Below are 15,838 nucleotides of genomic sequence, written 5' to 3' on the forward strand. Positions count from 1 at the left end.
ATATTGTGTATTATAAATTTAGAGTACTATAATATATATTAACAATTATTTTTTTAATACCTAAATATTTATAAAATGTTTATGAGACATTTCACAAATTTAAGGGTTAAGGTTTGATAAATTTAAAAAAATAGGACATTCTGTATTTTATGACATAAATTGAAATAAATCTCAGATATTTCAAATTTTTGTGTATACATTGTAGCCGTTAAAAAATTGCAACACAAAGCATTTGCGGTATGAGCAAAATTCACTAAATTTTGAGAAAGTGTATTCAGTTATAAATAAGCAAAATGTTTTTAAAATATAAAGAAAGACTATACAAGTATTATGCATTTCAGAATTTTTAATTGTTTTTTTTATTTATTTTTAATTCAATTACATTACATTACCTTTGTTTGATGGAGTACCTTCAGTGCAAACTTCAAGTTGTGCAGCGTATGCAGTTGCACCTTTTAACTCAAAACCAGTTTTGCATTTTACTGCAGCATCAAGTAAGCATTTTGTCATGCTTGTTGATTTTCTGAAATATTCGAACAGTTTCATTGAATCGAAACCTTTTTATATGTTTCAAAAAACAACTTTTTAAGAGATTTACACATTTAGAATAAAGGACCATGCATTAAACGGAAATACACTCTATAACAAAAAAATCGACGCACCAAGAATTCGTATGCATGAATGTTTTGAACAGATATGGCTGGAATGTTGCCGACTGGGGACATAGTCTTTAGCGACGAATCCCGCTTCCAACTGTGTCCTGACTATCATCGAAGACGTGTTTGGAGACGGACAGGGCAGAGGGGGATCCTGCCTTCACTATTCCACGCCACACCGGCCCTCAGCAAGACAGGTCGTCATTAGAGGTACACTTACTGCACAGCGGTACGTCGACGACATCCTAAGACCTGTTTTGCTACCGTTCCATTTGCAGCGCCCTGGGCTGCTTTTTCAGCAGGACAATGGCAGACCACATACGGTACGTGTTGCTTTGAACTGTCTGCAAGCTTGTCAAACTCTTCCTTGGCCTGCCAGATCATCAGATCTCTCTCTCATCGAGCATGTCTGGGATATGATGGGAAGGCGATTGCATCTGGCACGGAATGTGCACGGAATCTGGCGGAAGCTTGTATCCAGGCTAGAGGCGGGTAAACACCTTATTGAACTTGTTACTGTAACTCTGCAATAAATTATTCAATTGTTCTGAAATTTAATCATTTACTATTCTGTACATTGTCTTCCTATCCACTAATTTTCGTTTCAATCTTACAACTCCTTCTTGGTGCGTCTATTTTTTTGTTATAGAGAGTATTTAAGGCCGAAAACAGATGCATTCAATATTTTTAAAAGCTATTCAATAATGCCAAACTGGATCCTTCATCTCTCTCTCTAGGCGGTAGCTCTACATTGAAATATTAAATAAGAGCTCCAATTTTTTTATTGCAAATTCAGATTCCCCAGAAATAGGTAATACTATTTAATTACAGTGTATATGAATTTTGTTTCCCTGATGGTGCTGTAATGGGGAAAATTAAAATAGAGTTACAAACTGCGCAAAATGGCTAATTTCTGAGATTCAACATACTAAAGGAATAAAAAGGGGACATGTTTTAAATTTTTTTATTGATTTTAGTCTTAATTTTCTTCAAAAAAAAGAACCAAAATGTTTTTTTTTCCAATCTGATGGGTCTTGAGACATCGCCATTTTAAACAGTTTGTTCCCTATTTTAACCTATTTTAATTTTTGTTGATTGGTTGTTTTATTGTTGAGTAAAGTAAAAAGGCATAAACTTATCAGTCAAATTGGTTTACTTTTTTACTGTAGAATTTGAATCTCCAATAAAAAATTCAAATTTAAGATTTCTCTGGATCCTTAGAGTATGGTGCAACATCGAGTTTAGCATCAGTGAATAGAAATTAATAAAAAATGTTGAATGCATCAAATTTCATTTTCTCAAACCGTCTTCTATTACCCGAGATATTTTACAGTTACCATATTTTTCTCACACCTTATATAACAAAATAACGCAATATTCTAATTTTTTATATTAATAATTTTATAATTTTAAATGAAAAAAATAATTATCATTGTTTTTTGATAACATAAAACAAATCTGAGTAGAATATTTTTCACGCAAAAAATAAACAATTAAATAAAATTAAATTAGTTGGTAGTTACATGAAAAAGTACATTACATGTTTATACATTTTATAAAAATCAGCTAACTTATTGGGTCAATTATTTTTTTTTCTGAAGTCATTGGTGTTATAGCTATTTTTTTACAAGAACTTGTTTTTCTTTGTAATGCAAAAAACCGACTTTACTTTTGTTAATTAATTATTTTTAAGTAAATATTAATTTGTTAATTATATTTAATTAATTACCTATTTTATATTTATTGCAATTAAATAACCAGGATTTGAAAGATTCTAATGCACGCATATCTAAATTTTTTCTTAAAACACTTCCACGTTACTCAATAAATATACTGTTTATTCTCGAAAGCAAGACTACTATATAATCCTACGAGAAGGAGAGATGCGCATAGCTGTGGTCTTTCTGAAGTTAAACGCTGTGCAAAGCAAACAATCGCATCATCTATTTCTCTCATCCAACTCTAATTTTGAAGAATCAAAGCAAATCTGGCGTATGCGCAGGTGCGTGGAACGTCTTTGGTTATGCAAATATACAGTAATCACTGATGTTCTCAAATTAGGCTTTGAAAAAATAAACAGCATCGCTTTATCGAGGTTTAATGATCAACACAAACACAGTGGATTCCAAAAGAATCCACTGTAATACATGAATAATTGGAACTTTTAATGATTCCTCGAGAATTTATAAGATATTACAAAGTTATAATTAACACGAATTTTTTCTTATTGTTTTCGCAGACTCACTGATTCATAACCATTTGCAAAGAAAATCCTGTTGATGGAAGTAAAGTTTTTTTAAATGAAATTTACTATTTTTATGCTTGTATCCAAGTTTTTAGATAGAAATATATTCATTCTTAATGATAATGAAGTTTAACACTGCTCAAAAGTTAGCAGATCTTTGGAAGCGAACCAGAAAGAAGCATATTCTATTTTATATATAGTTTGGCATATATATTCGTATTAAACTTTTTTTATTGTTTTCTAAATTTTATTGCTTGAGTCGAAGGAAAGGAAAAACTAGATTTAAATAACCCAACTAAAGGATTACTTGAAATGTATACTAATTATTTATGCATTATATCCAAAATCTAGAAAAAATGAGACGATGTGGTACTTGTAACTCTTACTTGCAGTAATGGTAATGCAATGTTGGATTATTCAAAAGCCAATCTTGTTGACACTTCTTGCTGTCTTTTACAAAACATTCGGAATCACATGCAACCAAACTGGCTAAGCCTAAAATTAAAATAAATTTTAATTTACAAAAAATGCAACTAAAATGATATTCTAAAATAATTTTAAAAATAATGAAATTTGTATATCGTACGTGGTTTCAAATATTACAGGAATGTAAATTATTTTATTTGAGTGACTAGTGTAAGGGGCCGTTCAAAAAGTACTTACACAAAAATGGAGAAATTTCAAACCCCTCCCCCCCCTTCGTACATTACCGTACATAAGGTCTTACTCCCCCCCCCCTTAGAGTACGTACATTTTATTAGTCTACCCCCCTTTTTCATAAAAATTAAAATAATTCTGTTTTAAATAAAATTAAATATTTATTTAAGGAGTGTGTAGGAAAAAGTCAAATTTAAATTTGGTGTATGCTTATAGTGTACGTACTTTGTATAATACCACCCNAATTAATAAAACTATAAATAAAATGTAGTCTCTTAGTACTCATATTTGGAAATCATGCTTAATTTTCAAATATTAATTTATGAAACTTTGAAAACGTATGGTCATTTATTGCTCATTTTTGTAATTCCTAGCTATTTTCAAGCATTGAAATAAAATATAATGTACGTAATTTTCAATGTTTAATTATAATGTACGTTTTATTTAATATATATATATATATATATGAAAACACAAATAATAAAATAAAAATTAATATGAAGAGAAACTGAAAATGGGAAAACCAATAGTCGTTATCAAGACACATCTATTGGTATAAATTAATGCGATATTTCTGAATAAAGAATAATTATCCTAAGATAAAAATTATTCTTTATATGCGTCGTCGATATCGCAAAAAACATTTTGTTGAAAAAGAGCATGAAATAAAAGAAAAAAGTAAAAAGTAATCAAACATACCGGGGGGCAGCAAAATGCGGTTTAGGTTTAAAAGTACAATAATTAAACAGTTAACAAAATTCGCGAAGAGGTAAAATATTTGAAGTTGTGCTTATAGCTTGAATCGAATAAAATAAAATTAAAAAATTAAAAATTTGCATAGATATATAACCGCACTTAAAGCATTTATTTACTTATTTAAACTGTTAACGATGTTTTTTGACTTTTGAAAAAATAAATTAAATAATACGTAATTTATTTTTTTGCACATTTATTTCAGCAATATTAGCGTTATAGAGTATTTTGTAACACCCGCCCTTATTAAATTTGAAAGTTTAAAAATCAATATTTAATAGACATAGATTATCATTGGTATAAAAATATATATAAAATAAAATCAAAAAGTTAATCACAAAAAATTTGCAAGATGTTAAAATTTTTATTTCAAATGGAAAAAAAGTATGTCAAAGTTTCGGAATTAACTAAAAGTAAATAAAAAAGTTAATCACATAAAATTTGCAAGACGTTAAAATGTTTATTTTAAATGGAAAAAAGTATGTCAAAGTTTCGGAATTAACTTAACGTAACGGTTTAATTTGCAAATTTTAAGATTTCAAAATAGGCTTTAAGTTCAATTTAAGATCATAAAATAATAACAGCAAACTACTAAAAATTATTTATAAAATGCGGACTTACAGCAGAAAAAGAATCCAATGATGTACTTCATTTTACAAGCTTTTCAATGTAGTAAACTTTTTGCATATTTTGTCGTTTTTATTCTCATGCCATTTGTATTTGTTATCAATTACTGCAAGTTATCAGTAGTTTATCGACATATTTAATTCTGTTATGCACATGTAATTCCTTTATTTTTTCCTACTTAGGTTATCAGTTCCGTTTATCATTTTCCTATAATTTGTTGATGAAATAACTAAAAAACGACAGGTGTTAAGGAAATTCTGACTATATACAATTAATCGTTTTCTTATTTCTGCAAATAATGAAATTATTCAAACTCCTATTACGCAAAATACAATTATAGTTCGCTTATGTTCACTCTTGAATGAAATAAAAACTGAGTGGAACATTATTATCTTTTCGAATTCGACGTGCAACAGTACGTACTACAATAGGGTGCATAAATTTTATTTCTTGCATTTGTCTTACCGAGAATTAATTTTTTTTCAAATCAGAAACTTGCAAAAAGTTTTATTTTCATGTTAGTCGCTTGAATGCGTTTAATGATTAGGTTAGGTTAGGTGTGATACACTAGGTTAAGAGTAAAAGTTATCAGAAGTTGAAGAAGAATATAGCGAAAGACCTTCGAACCTTACTTCCATCACACTCTTGGATCAATTCACTCTTGGAGATATTTGGATCAACAACCATAATACTGATATATGACCATAATGTGATTGTAATTCGATGTAAGGTTTTTGCAAACTAAATTAAAAATTGGTTATTTTAATATTGTTTCAATTCAAGATGAAATACAAAATCGTATTATCGAGTTTACGAGAAATCATAATACAGTTAATTTTAGCTCTTTAAGAGGTTTGCGAAAATCTGAAAGATATAATTGTTAAACGCGTTCTAAAGTTTCTAACTGCAAAGGTCTAAACTTTCATTGGTTGAATTGACATATTTCCACAATTGTGACTTTTGTATAATAAAGACAAATAATTCTTTTTCGGTTGAGATGTTTACAACACTGTGACTCTTAATTCATTCGCGATTAAACTAAACTTGATATCACAAATGACAAACGCGGCTATACTGTGAGAAACACAACATGTTATATCTACTCAATATAAAAACAATCGTACAAAATAGTAAAATATATCAGCCACAAATATAAAACGGATACAATCTTAAAAAAGCAGATCAGAACCGTGTTTACTTAAGGAAGGAAAACCGTCTTCCTCATAATTTTGGCTGGTCTGTATTGCAAAAGACTGCTCAAACGAAAAAACTGCAATTTGATATCTGCAAGTATCGTCATCTTAGGTTTTTTTTAATTTCCTATGAGCTGCACAATCAGTCTTCCCGATGAGCAGACCTAGTGCATTCTCCAGGTTGGTTAGGAACTTACGAATTTAATAATCAAAACAATAAAGTTTTTATTCTAATTATACAATTTAATCTATTAAAATACGCATTTTAGAGCAACATTATTTAAGTTTCAGATTGAGGAGAAGAGTCTTAAATTAAAATTACCTTTGGTATTAAAATAGTAAAATTACCTTTCGCAATAAAATAATAAAGTTACTTTTTATATCAAGTTATTCATGGAAAATGTTGTAGATTTTGATCATTAATAATTTAATAATTTGAAACACACGAAGAAAAATTATATTTGACTGTAAAACTGTCTGCAACAAAAGAAAAAAAATCAGCTCGATTGGCGAGTGATACTTCCAGTACTTTCCTAGTTAAAGGAAAACTAATAGGCAGTAAAATGACGCTGTTTATTTAAGTATTTATTCGAAATATCAGCAGATACACACTTTAAAATGACGGAAATGCAGCACAAACTTGATCATAGATCTTTTTATCTGATCTTACAATCGAACGAATGGCAAGTTTTGCTTCAAAATCACATCTCTCAGCCTTTTTATACAAACAGTTAGTGATGTCATCAAGATGTCTGGAAAGGAAATAGAAATAGTTTGAGGTAAATAGAAATACACAATAAAAGGAAATTGGAATATAAAGCAAGTATTTTTAATCAAATTTATCACTATGGCGTTTTTTTTGTTATTTATGTTTCCATTTGAAGATATTTTAACGTGCTAATTATATACATACTATGACCTATTAAATGAAATACTTTCACAGTGTATCAATCATTCATATTTCAGTTAAAAACATTTTATTTTATTTGGATAATTAATTTTTTTAGAATGATGATTTATAAATATGCAGATTACATCGTATTGCATATTTCATGGTTTATAAATAAGCTTCTTTCATGCAAAAAAATATTTTTCAAAATTATATAATCGAAATTTCACGAAAGGTACACCCTTGTAAAAAAGTTATATCTAGAAGAGATTGCGCAGTCAAAGAGATTCTATTCAACGAGGAGGGGGAGAGAGCAGTATTTTTGCTGTACTTCTGGGTATTTGTATAACAGTACTATTGCAGTGTTTACTAAAATAATCAAGCTGATTGTTAATAGCGTTAATAATAAAATATAGCTATTTTATTTCCTTTACTCCGAAGCAAACGTTAGAATAGCTCTTATTCATAATTTTCATTACAATACCAGTTATATAAAATATTTTAGTATTAAGTATTTTTCATAAGCTAGGAAGCTTGGCTAGCAAAGCGTATCATAATAGATTACTTTGGAAGCGATCATGCTAAAATAAAAAACCGTGCTATATCTTCTACTAAAAAATAGGACAGTTTACTAATACTGTGTTTACTAATACTGTGAAATGGGGCATTATTCCTCTACTAAAAGAGATTACAAAGTGCTTAATTAAAAATAAAATTGAGAAAGTATGGAAAGTATTCGAGTATTTCCATCCTTATAAACAATTTCTTCTTTTCCTTATTTCTCAATTTTTTGCTATAGTTATATTTCTTTTGTTTTCTGATTCTCAGAAAATGGAATATTTACTTCTAATATTACGATATTGGTCTTCAAAACTGCCGTTAAATATATTTCTTATTGTTCACGATTGAATTGAGTTTATAATTCATAGCAATTTCTCTTACCCAGATGCGAAATCTTTTCTTTTCCGTAAGAACAAATTGGGGGAAAGATCTTTCTTGGTTTATTAAAACTGCTATTTAAAATTAAAGCAAAACAACATAATAATAATAAAAATGGGAAAAAAGCAAATATAGATAATATTATTAACGGTTAATTTAACAAAAAAGTAATATTTACTATTTTTTGAACTATTTCATTGATTAGTGAGAAAATTCTCCCAGGTTAACTTCGTGTTCTAATTTACTTTTGCAATATACCGTTCTTTAAGAAAGTAAACATATAATTTTGCAGTTTTTATACTTGATGAGCAGAAATATGATAGAATAAAGTTTCTTTAATCATCGGCTTTAATGTATATTTTAAGCAAGATTCAGTTATTTAAAAAAAAACTAGCCAGAAAGAAGTTGAACGTGTAAATTTGAAATAATGCATTAATTAAGGGATAGGAACTGCTGAGAAATAAACATTTCAATAAATTTAGAAAAAAGTTACTTTGCATTTTGTTTAATTAGAATTTTTTTAAGCATTTTATTTAAATAAATAGGCTTAATACCTACCTGCAAGTGATACTGGCAATTTCGAGGAAATCAGGACTTCGATCAAATTTTTTCAAATCCTTCTCATAGTTTTCATAACATCCGCTGTTGGGATTCAAAACCTTTATTCCACAGCTGTTATTTCTTCGTATTGCTGAAAAGCCAATCAATAAATGAGACATATAATCTTTTTTAATAGCAAGCAAAATCTTATTTAAAAAAAGTGGGTTTGAAAAACCATCTATTTAAAAACAGGATAGTTATTTTAGAATATATTGTACAAACAGAGCAAATGATATTCGATATTTAATAAACTTATTATTTTTCAATTCTACGGAGGGTTCTAAAATTATTGGTACAAATTTTAAGGATTGGTAAGGTGTATCAAAAGGAAGGAGAATTGCAAGCCATGACCTGAAAAATAATCATACGCTTCCTTTCAGGAAATGTTTCTCCGTGTGCCTTTGAGCAGCTATTTTTACTTATCTAAAGTTTCGCAATTTTATGTTTTCTAATACTAATTGTCAAAAATAAGTTCAGTTTCTGTTGTTCTATTGAAACTTAATGATTTGGTAACTAACTCGACCAGTTTACCAAACCGTATTGTGATAAAACATACGAGGGTTATTTTTAAAGTAAGAACCGGTTGCATTTCGTGTTCGCACATCATGACAAGTTACGTCAGTTCAAGTTCGGCAATTCTTAGCAAGTCTCTCACTACGCCGTCCCTACGTTTTACGCCTCTGCCGGTGTTGGCTGTTTGGTTATATTGCTTCGTTCGTCATCACATCAATCAGTAATCTCGCCGATTTGGAAAGGAGTTTAGTTATTCGGTTTTTAAATTCAAAAACGTTCGTCCTGCAAGAACTAACTTACTGGCAGAGTTTATGTTGAAAGAGTAATAAATGATGGAAATGTGCGTAAATGGTGCAGGCTTTTTAATGAAAGAACAGCAAATATTCATGCTGAAAAACGATCTGGAAGGTTTACTATCATGAATGGAAAGCACTGGGTTATCCACCATACAGCTCTGAATTAGCACCATCAGACTCTTATCTGTTTCCAAAACTTCAGAAATTTCTTGATGGAAATAGCTAAGAAAATGATGATATGTTGTACGAACCTGGTTTAACGGTAGGGCGGTTCTTTGATGATGGGATACAAAAGCTGAAGCTCCGACTCAACAAATATATCATTGTAAATTGTAACTATGATTAAAAGTGAATAAACGTTCATATTTTAGTTTGTGATTCATTTTGAGTTTATATATAAAGTTTCTTTTATTCCATTACAAAACGGTTCTTACTTAAAAAATGACCCTCGTATATTTATAAACCCATTTGAGTGCTATTTTCGGAGGAATTATTATAAAACATAAAACTAACATGAAATGAAGATAATTTCGATAAATAAAATTCAAAGGGACATGAACAATATGCTCATTACATGGTAGGGCATTCGATGACGTATCCCATCATGGATTGCTACGCAGTTTTTCATCTTTTTTATATGCTCTACCAACTCTTAAAGTTTGCACCAATTTTTTCAGGAAACTCAGTACATTAATCAAACAATTATAGGTTTGGCATAAGAATTTGGTATAAGCATACATACAACAATATAGGAAACCTTGCAGGGTTTTTCGTTATAGTCATTTTTAATGTATTTTAATAATCTTCGGCAACAATTGAATTTGTATGCACATTTGCATATATATTAATATTTAATAAAGAGAAATTAAAAACAAATATACTAACGAAATCTGACGAATTGTCATCGCCGAAGGTGGGACAGAAAACATAAAAGTCTATTTAATTACAGCAGAAACAAGGAGAAGTTGAAATGCAATTATAATAAATAATTCTAAGTTTTATCGAGCAATTAAACTGGTTTTGGAGTTATACGTACCGCATTTTTTCAAATTGATTCGTAGTTTTTAGCTATTTATAGCATTTTTATTTTTTTACTAGCTAAATGTTATTTTATGACAGCTAATGTGCTTACTGCTCTGCTTCCATATTTTACACGCATTTAGTATATTATAAAGTAATAATAGAAATTATAATGATAATTATAAAATAATTAAAAAACCTACTTTAAATATAAAAACCTGCGATTATGGAGTATCATGTATAACATAAAATATAGAAATCCTCTTTTAAGCATGCATACAGTTCAATCAATATGTAACTACAAATATAAACATAAACGTATTAGCAATATAATAATCAGGTTCTTTCGTATGGTAATCCAATTCTGTGGTCTGATGGGCCAATTCTACAAAAAAAGTCAGGCTCATATTTATGTCATGTTTATCGTTTATAAAAGTAATAAATTACCAGACTATTTTTGAATTCAAACACAGTAGGCAACACAAATTATTGTTTTTCATACCTTATTAAAATTTAGATGCCCATTGGGGTTTAGAAGTGTGATAGAAACTACTTTTATGAATTAATTCTATATATTAATAATTAAATTTGGGTCACTATTCCATCAACTATTTCTGATTTGTCTAATATTATGCCTGTTTATCATTTTCTGTTCCATTATAATACTAAAATGCAAAGGGAAATTGTCCCACAGAGTGGTACGTAGCATTGTGTTCTATACGATAGTTCCTTCTGTCATTTGTCTATTTTCATATTACATGATTATATCCCATTTTATTAAATCTCATCTACAAAATTACTATCAATTAATTTACATATAAACTTTACCTTTATAAGAGGATGTTCCTTCCGTGCAAGCTTCCGCCAACATCCACTGTGCTACAGTTGCATCGTCTTCAAATCCTGTTTTGCAATCTTTGGCAGCCTTAACTTTGCATTTTGCCATGGCTATCTGATTACTGAAAATAGTTACATAATCCTGTTATTTAACGATGCGCAAAGCATTTTATTTTTATTGCAAAAAAAGTTAAATGCGTTGTCAAAAACCATAGCTTGCTTAATTAAATAAAGTTAACCCCCTATTCCTTTATCCATGAATGGCATTAGTGTCAGTAAAAAACGCTAAATTTTGTACACGACAAATGCAATGCATGATAATGAAAGTAAAACAATAAATAAAGATGCCGAAAATTACACGTACTAAGCGATTCCCCAGAAGCAGCCTCAAAAATCCTCATGGCGAAATTTGAAATCTAGAAACAATATCGGTCATATAGTTCATAGTAATGCTGTTAAGCCTTATTGTTTTTTTTTTTTTTTTTTTTTTTTTTTTTTTTTTTTTTTTTTTTTTTTTTGCTAATGCACTATAATTGTGATGTTGGTCAGCCATATTTGTAGAATTTACGGTTTTGTAGCAATGTAAACATAAAAAAAGCCAGACTATGACAGTAATAACCCTCCATGTCTTGTTTTGTCCAAGAAACGGCAGTACGTTTTCAAGATGTATAAACATTTTTCTCATACGTTGCCAGAATTTTCTTTTTAAATCAAAATGTAGGATTTTTAAAAACTGAAAAAAATTAAATTAATGTAGGCTTACAAGTGAAACTCACTTACTCACAAAAGTCTTTTGTAGAATGCTCGTTCGCCCATGCTTGCAAACATTCACCTTCGGATTTTGGAAAACATGTGTAATCTGCTGTAGCAATGGCTAAAGCAACTAAAAAAAAGTCACAATGATTGTGAACTATACTTTTATGAGCAATATCAATAGATTTGCAATATATTTAGTTTTAAGTGAAATATCATGCAAATTGAATTAAACAAACGTTGGAAAATATTTAGTTATGTTGTTATGTAATGCGCTCTAGATATGTTACATTAAAATAGGTTTTATATTCCATTTGCTCTCAATAGTAATATATATTTGTAATACATGCAAATTACATGTAATATGTAACATGCCTAATTTCAAACTGGAATGTTTACGGTTCTACTGTATTAACTATTCTAGAAATATATTTCATTATTTATTCGAAGGTGTATGCCTAAAATCCAATAGTTTAATTATCAGTTTCAAAATTTTCGAGGAAACAAATTTTAAATATCGTTAAGAAATACCTAATTATTGTGCAGAAATAGAATCACTTCATTTGAAAACAAAACNGTGCTCTTGCGCGCCGAATCCAATCAATTAAAAATGAAAGAAATATCATCGGATTGCGAGAAAAGAAATGTCATCGGTTTTATTGATACATACATACGTACGTATTAGCGTTTTATATAATATAGATAAACTCTTTATTTAAGTATCCAGTTCCAAAATCTTTGGTTGGAAAAATTTAATGTGAGAGGCTAAAAGTTATGATAAGAAATAAAACCTCTTCATTGGTTTTGAATTTTAGAAAAAACTGTGAAATAAAATAACTATATATATTTTTCCGGAATAGTTTTTATTTAGTAATTTTGCTTTGTATGACAATTAAAAATTATATGAAACAATTTATATGAAAATGAATACTGAAAGTATGATTTATATAAATAGAAATTACATGAAAATAACAAATATTCACTTACTGCAAAACATGAAACCCTTTATCAGCAACATTTTAAAATCGACTGTGCTCGTAATCTCATAATCTTCTGGCTCATAATCTTCGCATGCGCGCTTATCATATGGATAATGGTGAAAGTAACTATGGATTTTTACTTCTTTGGGTAAATTGGCATATGGGTAGAAACCTAGTTATGTGACCTTGAATGAGTTTCTTTTCCTTATATAGATAAAACACAAGTGTAAAGGGCAACGCAGAAATTTTGTCATAAATCACGTTTTTTTTTTTTTTTTTTTTTTTTTTTTTTTTTTTTTTTTTTTTTTTTTTTTTTTTTTTTTTTTTTTTNTTTTTTTTTTTTTTTTGACTGGTTTTATGAACCGTAAAATAAACGAAAACACATATATTCCTTATTCTATTATTCTACATAATTCTAACCAAAATTAAAATATTTATTAAAATAATGTGAAATGAAACTTGTTTATATTCCATAAACTTTTTTTGAAAATAGAATCATTTATAATACTTTCAATTTTCTTCCAATTGGGTACTTTTTTTTGAAAATAGAATCATTTATAGTTCTCTCAATTTTCATCCAATTGGGTACTTGTACTTCAAGAAGAATGCTCTTCAAGATGCCCGCATATGTGACCTATGATGTCAGCGCTAACTTACAGTTATAAGAAAAATGGCGTGCTGAAGTTGAGCTAATTTTCTCCACATAAGTTAGAATGTTAATTAACGTGAAATTAAATAAATATAATGCCATATCGCACCTCGAATTTGTTGAAATATAATTATTTTCTCATCTACTTTTTTAATTTAGCTTAGATGTATTTTCTGTTTATGTGTTTTATTGTAACCGTGATATATTTTAGCTTTGTGTGCCAGGTAATTTCAATTCATAATTAGTTTGCTTATGTTCTATATGGCTTCGTGCCTGTCTTTGTGTTAAATAAATATATGGTAAAAGAATTGAAATCTTTGGGAAAGAATATAGATTATGTCATTTAATAGAATTGATACTTGGCTGTATGGCTTACTCTAAATAGAATGGAAAGAACAGTTGTTATCGTAAACAAATGCTACATTTCAACAACTAATCAAGATCGAGATACCCACACTACGTCACTTGCAGATATCCCATTACGTAAAACGTTACTTAATCATCATAATAGAAATTTTAATGCACCTAAGTATATAATTTCTTTTAATAACATTGCTGCATTCTAAAAAAAATTAAGTTTTGATATTTAGACTATAGAATGAAAATTTTGTCTGTCTATACAATGGCTAAAGTTTAATGTTTTTTTAGTTCTTTTTTATTTTATTTTTATTTCCAATGGTAGAAATTGACAAACTCTTAACAAGAAGAATATGCAAATGAAATAGATAAGAGAAAAAAGTCAATGACTAATTAGCAGATGCCTAGCACTCCAATATCTTTTCAATTCGGAGTCTCCGTGTACAGCCAAACATTCCATCAAGTGCTTCCTATTCATTACTTCGAATTTCCTACAGAGTGGGCAATTCAGACTTGTGCTAAAGTTTAATGTTGGTGGGCGATTTTTTCTGAAATTTACTGTTTCAACAGTTGTTTCCAATAATGTCTCAATTTTATGTAATTATTTAAAAGTTCATGATCATAGTTATATTTTCCTTGCACGTCGTATTTATTTTTTTTTTAAAAATTGGTGAAATAATAAAATGTAAACATGTGTTCTGTAAAATGATATTTTTGTCTGGATTTATGGATATTAACTCAAATTTGGCAAGCTTTTTTTCCCCTTCTGCAATTTATAAATATTTTGGAGGTATAATTTCTCAACCATTGACCATGTCTGAAAGAATGTTCAAAGGAAAATTTTCCGAAAAATTGAGATTTTCGGGCCATTTAACTGTGTATTTTGATTTATTTAGATAAGTCTATTAAATCCCAAAGATTTCAGTGGATGAAGGTACTAAGCGAGTCTTGGAGTTATTTCGCCCTAGAGAAAGGTTTTAGATTAATTTGGCAAGAAACAGTCGTTGACAGTTTCAGAAAGGTTCTATCTTGGCAACATATTCCAACGCCAAGAATACGATGCAAGTGTTTATATCAGAGATTTAGTTTTACAGATTTTGCTTATCGGAAGATTATGGGCGAGAAACGAATCGTTTTAAAAGCATAATCAGCACATTAAGTTGTTAAAGTCGAAGGGATATTTTTAAAAAAAATACTTTTTGAAAGATATCTGTAAATTTTTTTTAACTTTTTCGTTAGATTGAACTTTTTGGGTTAAACAAATAAGACTTTTAAATGTTCAAAAATGACTTTTTTTTTTGGAATATTTCAAAATTTATGTGTACAAAAAATATTTCTGACTTCGAAATCCGCTAAAATTAACATGCTTTAATCGAATTTTTATTACTTATGCGAATTTTTAATTAGTATTTACAATAAAAAACAACGACTTAATTGCTATTTCATGTAATTTTCAGCAAAAATAAAAGCAAATAAATAAATAAAATAAAAAATAAATGTTTCCCAGGATTATCAATATTATAGATTAAAAATTATGTATTAAGATTTGACATATATTTTTCAACCTACTGAAAGCATATTATAGTCATATACCTAAAGTGTGCAGAAAATACTAATTCCTGTAATTATGTTTTATAATTTTTTTATATATAAGTTGGTTTAAAACTGAAAAAGCATAAAAAAATATCGTTAAACATTCTACAGAAATAAAAGAATCATATCTGTTTCTTTTACTTTAGATAACTTATGTTTTAATATCTTTGAAGGGCAATTAACGTTTAATTTTTAAATAATAAAGGAAAATATCAAAATAATTTTAAATTTCTGAATAAGTGTCTTACTTTTACTTTATGTTTTCTACGTTATTTTCTGGC

At 28.5% G+C, this 15,838-nt stretch overlaps 3 protein-coding genes across 3 annotated transcripts in view; all 3 read right to left on the bottom strand.

Moving 5' to 3' along the window:
- LOC107442833 (uncharacterized) overlaps window positions 1-5,069 on the bottom strand; it is an 8,851-nt gene extending 3,782 nt beyond the window's left edge. Inside the window, exons 1-3 of the mRNA XM_043048855.2 lie at window positions 4,933-5,069; window positions 3,288-3,396; window positions 393-523 (exon numbers count right to left, since the gene is read on the bottom strand). Coding sequence (XP_042904789.1) covers window positions 393-523; window positions 3,288-3,396; window positions 4,933-4,963 — 271 coding nt within the window. The 5' untranslated portion in view covers window positions 4,964-5,069. The remainder of the gene's footprint in view (window positions 1-392; window positions 524-3,287; window positions 3,397-4,932) is intronic.
- LOC107442831 (uncharacterized) overlaps window positions 1-15,838 on the bottom strand; it is a 105,816-nt gene that overhangs the window by 59,220 nt on the left and 30,758 nt on the right. The window lies entirely within an intron of this gene.
- On the bottom strand, window positions 6,696-13,132 carry LOC107442838 (uncharacterized). Its single transcript, XM_043048856.2, has 5 exons — window positions 12,966-13,132; window positions 12,006-12,108; window positions 11,217-11,347; window positions 8,518-8,650; window positions 6,696-6,883 (listed from the first exon to the last, which is right to left on the bottom strand). Exons 1-5 carry the CDS (start codon window positions 12,994-12,996, stop codon window positions 6,745-6,747), a joined length of 537 nt encoding a protein of 178 aa, XP_042904790.1. The 5' UTR covers window positions 12,997-13,132; the 3' UTR covers window positions 6,696-6,744.

This window comes from Parasteatoda tepidariorum, chromosome 8, assembly GCF_043381705.1.
Source record: "Parasteatoda tepidariorum isolate YZ-2023 chromosome 8, CAS_Ptep_4.0, whole genome shotgun sequence".
Taxonomy (NCBI): Eukaryota; Metazoa; Arthropoda; class Arachnida; order Araneae; family Theridiidae; genus Parasteatoda; species Parasteatoda tepidariorum.

Coding starts and splice junctions, on each gene's coding strand:
- LOC107442838 (XM_043048856.2), bottom strand. CDS start 12,996: ATGTTGCTGATAAAGGGTTTCATGTTTTGCA. Junction 12,109..12,965: donor AAAGGGTTTCATGTTTTGCA/GTAAGTGAATAT, acceptor ACTTTTTTTTAG/TTGCTTTAGCCATTGCTACA. Junction 11,348..12,005: donor TCTACAAAAGACTTTTGTGA/GTAAGTGAGTTT, acceptor AACTATTTTCAG/TAATCAGATAGCCATGGCAA.